Source organism: Acyrthosiphon pisum, chromosome X (assembly GCF_005508785.2).
Source record: "Acyrthosiphon pisum isolate AL4f chromosome X, pea_aphid_22Mar2018_4r6ur, whole genome shotgun sequence".
Classification (NCBI taxonomy): Eukaryota; Metazoa; Arthropoda; class Insecta; order Hemiptera; family Aphididae; genus Acyrthosiphon; species Acyrthosiphon pisum.
Window position 1 is genome coordinate 91,974,293 of NC_042493.1, and position 2,896 is coordinate 91,977,188.

At 30.8% G+C, this 2,896-nt stretch overlaps 1 protein-coding gene across 1 annotated transcript; it reads left to right on the forward strand.

The window, feature by feature from the left end:
• The first annotated feature begins 555 nt into the window (after positions 1-555).
• On the forward strand, positions 556-2,876 carry LOC100162793 (histone-lysine N-methyltransferase eggless). The gene has a single exon (XM_029491221.1). It carries the CDS (start codon positions 659-661, stop codon positions 2,609-2,611), a length of 1,953 nt encoding a protein of 650 aa, XP_029347081.1. The 5' UTR covers positions 556-658; the 3' UTR covers positions 2,612-2,876.
• Positions 2,877-2,896: the final 20 nt, after the last annotated feature.

Genomic DNA, 2,896 nt, shown 5'->3' on the forward strand with positions numbered 1-2,896 from the left:
ATTGTACCTATCAGTAAAAAATTTTAAATAAAATATCTGTCCATGTATTTTTAGGAAGTCATGAAATATACAAAATAGGTCTAGGCATATTATTGCCATTTTTTTTCAGTGACTCCCCAACCAAAAACCTCACGCCTCGCTACTACTATCCATAGTAATGTCTGTCATGTCATAGAACCTAAAATTTAAATTGAATAAAATAGAGGTATATCCACTTAAATGAAGAACTCAACAATTTACAGAAAAATTTTAAAATTTTTTTTAAAAACATTAAACAAATCACTAATGGTTTTAAAAGAAACTTATAATATTAGGTATTAGGTAATTTGTTTTTATTTAGTTTATCATATTGCCCAAACATATATTATTATTATTATTATTAGAAGATACCTACATAATCCCGTTATTTAAATAAAATAATATAGTAACATCAATCTTATTTAATATCAAATAACAATAATTTATCCTACCTATTAGTGAAATATATTTTGAAAAATATTAGTGTCAATTTAAAAAAAAAAATTGTACTGCTCACATTTTTAAAAATGTTATACTGTTTAAAAGCAGACAAAGAGCAGCTTAACAATTTTCTCAAATAACTAACCTTTATATTTATCACAGCTTATAATAAAACACTTTTTTGATCTGCCTTAGGTACATGATATTCTTTGATGATGGATATACACAGTATGTATACCATAAGAATATTCGCCTCGTGTGTGGTGAGTCACCAAATGTATGCGACGATGTACATGAAAATATTCGAGAATTTGTGAAGGTGTATTTACACAACTATCCAGAACGGCCTATGGTGAAGTTTAATAAAAAACAAATAGTGCGCACAGAGCTAAACAACTTATGGTGTTCAGCCAAAGTGAAAAACTTAGATGCATCGTTAGTACAGTTAAAATTTCTTGATGTCAAGGTCGAACACACAGAGTGGATGTATCGGGGCTCAAACAGGTTAGGCCCAATATATAATCAATTACGTAATAATAATCAAGACAAGCGTGTACGTGGTACGGTGTTGACTGATGTTAATAAGTTATTAAATCGACCATACATTGAAATAGAAAACCTGACTGGAAATGAAAAAAGTGTTAACATTGACAATAGTGACAATGCCGAGGACAATGCTCAAAAACTTCTAAAAAATAATGGTGTAATTAAATCAATTGAAATACCAGCAAACTGTCCAAAACCGCTTCCTTACAAGCACCATGAGTGTTCTCATTTTTGTATGTTATGGGTTCACTATGACTACAGTCAAACAAAATATATGAATGTTTTAAGCATTCCGTTACATTATGGATTTATAAGGTCTGTATTTACAGACAAAAAGTTAAAATTAAAAAAAGTAATATATACCACTCCTTGCGGACGTAATATAGATAATGAAAACGAAATGTACAACTACTTGAAACTGACAAGTTATGGTAATAACCAAATGACAATGGACTTATTTAATTTTGATTGGTTGGTGAATCCGCTTTCTACATTCAGCGTACCAGAAGTGTTTATTCGTAACAAAGACCTATCTTATGAAATGGAGTTTAAATCAATTAGTGTTTTCAACAGTTTAAATGACTTAGTACCAGACCACATGAAGTATATAACAAAACGCATAACTAACCCTAACGTTAATTTGAATGTAGACTCCAAATTTTTATGTGGATGCGATTGTATTGATAATTGCGAAGACAAAAATAAATGTTCCTGTTGGCAACTTACTAACGAGGGTCCAAAAAATTATCCCGCTATTTTCAAAGACCATGATAACATTGGCTACAGTTTCAAACGGCTACACAAACAAGTAATCACTGGTATTTTTGAATGTAATACTAGTTGTAAATGTAAGAAAACTTGTTTAAATCGTGTTGTTCAGGAACCACTGAAAACGTCACTGCAACTGTTTTTAACTGAAAAAAAAGGCTGGGGGGTGAGAACGCTCGCCGATATTCCTAAAGGCAGTTTTGTTTGTACATATCTTGGGGTGGTTCGCACAGAGAAAGATGCAGATAATGATTTTTCGTTAAACTGGGGTGAATATCTGGCAGATTTGGATTTTCTCGAAACAGTCGAAGACATCAAAGATGGATATGAAAGTTATGTGGTCCAGTCTGAAGATGAAAGTGAAGATTCTACTAGTTCATCTGATGATGAAGAGTTTAATCCTAGTTGGGCAACCAAGAGTAAGATGAGTATGTTTGAATCTAGAATGTCGTTAAGGAAGAACTTACAAAATACAAATACAAAAATTGATGGAAAACATGAACTGTCTAAGTTAAATACTCAACAAAAGGATGTAAGTAAAAACACATCTTTGCTAAGGTACCTAGATAGAGACTGTGGCATCTACACGTTGGATGCTAAGGTTAGTGGGAACATAGGTCGCTATTTTAATCATTCTTGTGACCCAAACATATTTATACAAAATGTTTTTATCGATACACATGACCTTAGATTTCCATGGGTATCATACTTTGCACTATCAAATATTCCAGCAGGAACCGAACTATCATGGGATTATAATTATATGATTGGCAGCGTGAAAAACAAAAGACTTATGTGCCACTGTGAGTCAAAAAATTGCAAGGGCAGACTATTATAATTTGTATTTATAATCAATACTTTTGTAATTATTAATTAATTGTTTTTTAATTATTTTTGCTTAGAGACAACCAAATATGTTGTACTTACAATGATTTACCTATGTTTGTGAATAATATTATTGTGTAAAAAGAATGAAATATTTTACTTTTAATTTTTCTGAGTTCAATATGTTGAAGTCCAACAGATCAGTATAGTTTCATCTTACATACTATTATTTTCAAATGTTATTAGAAGACTTGTAATATATTTTTTAGTTAAGTGTTCTAGATGTCCTTTATTTAAA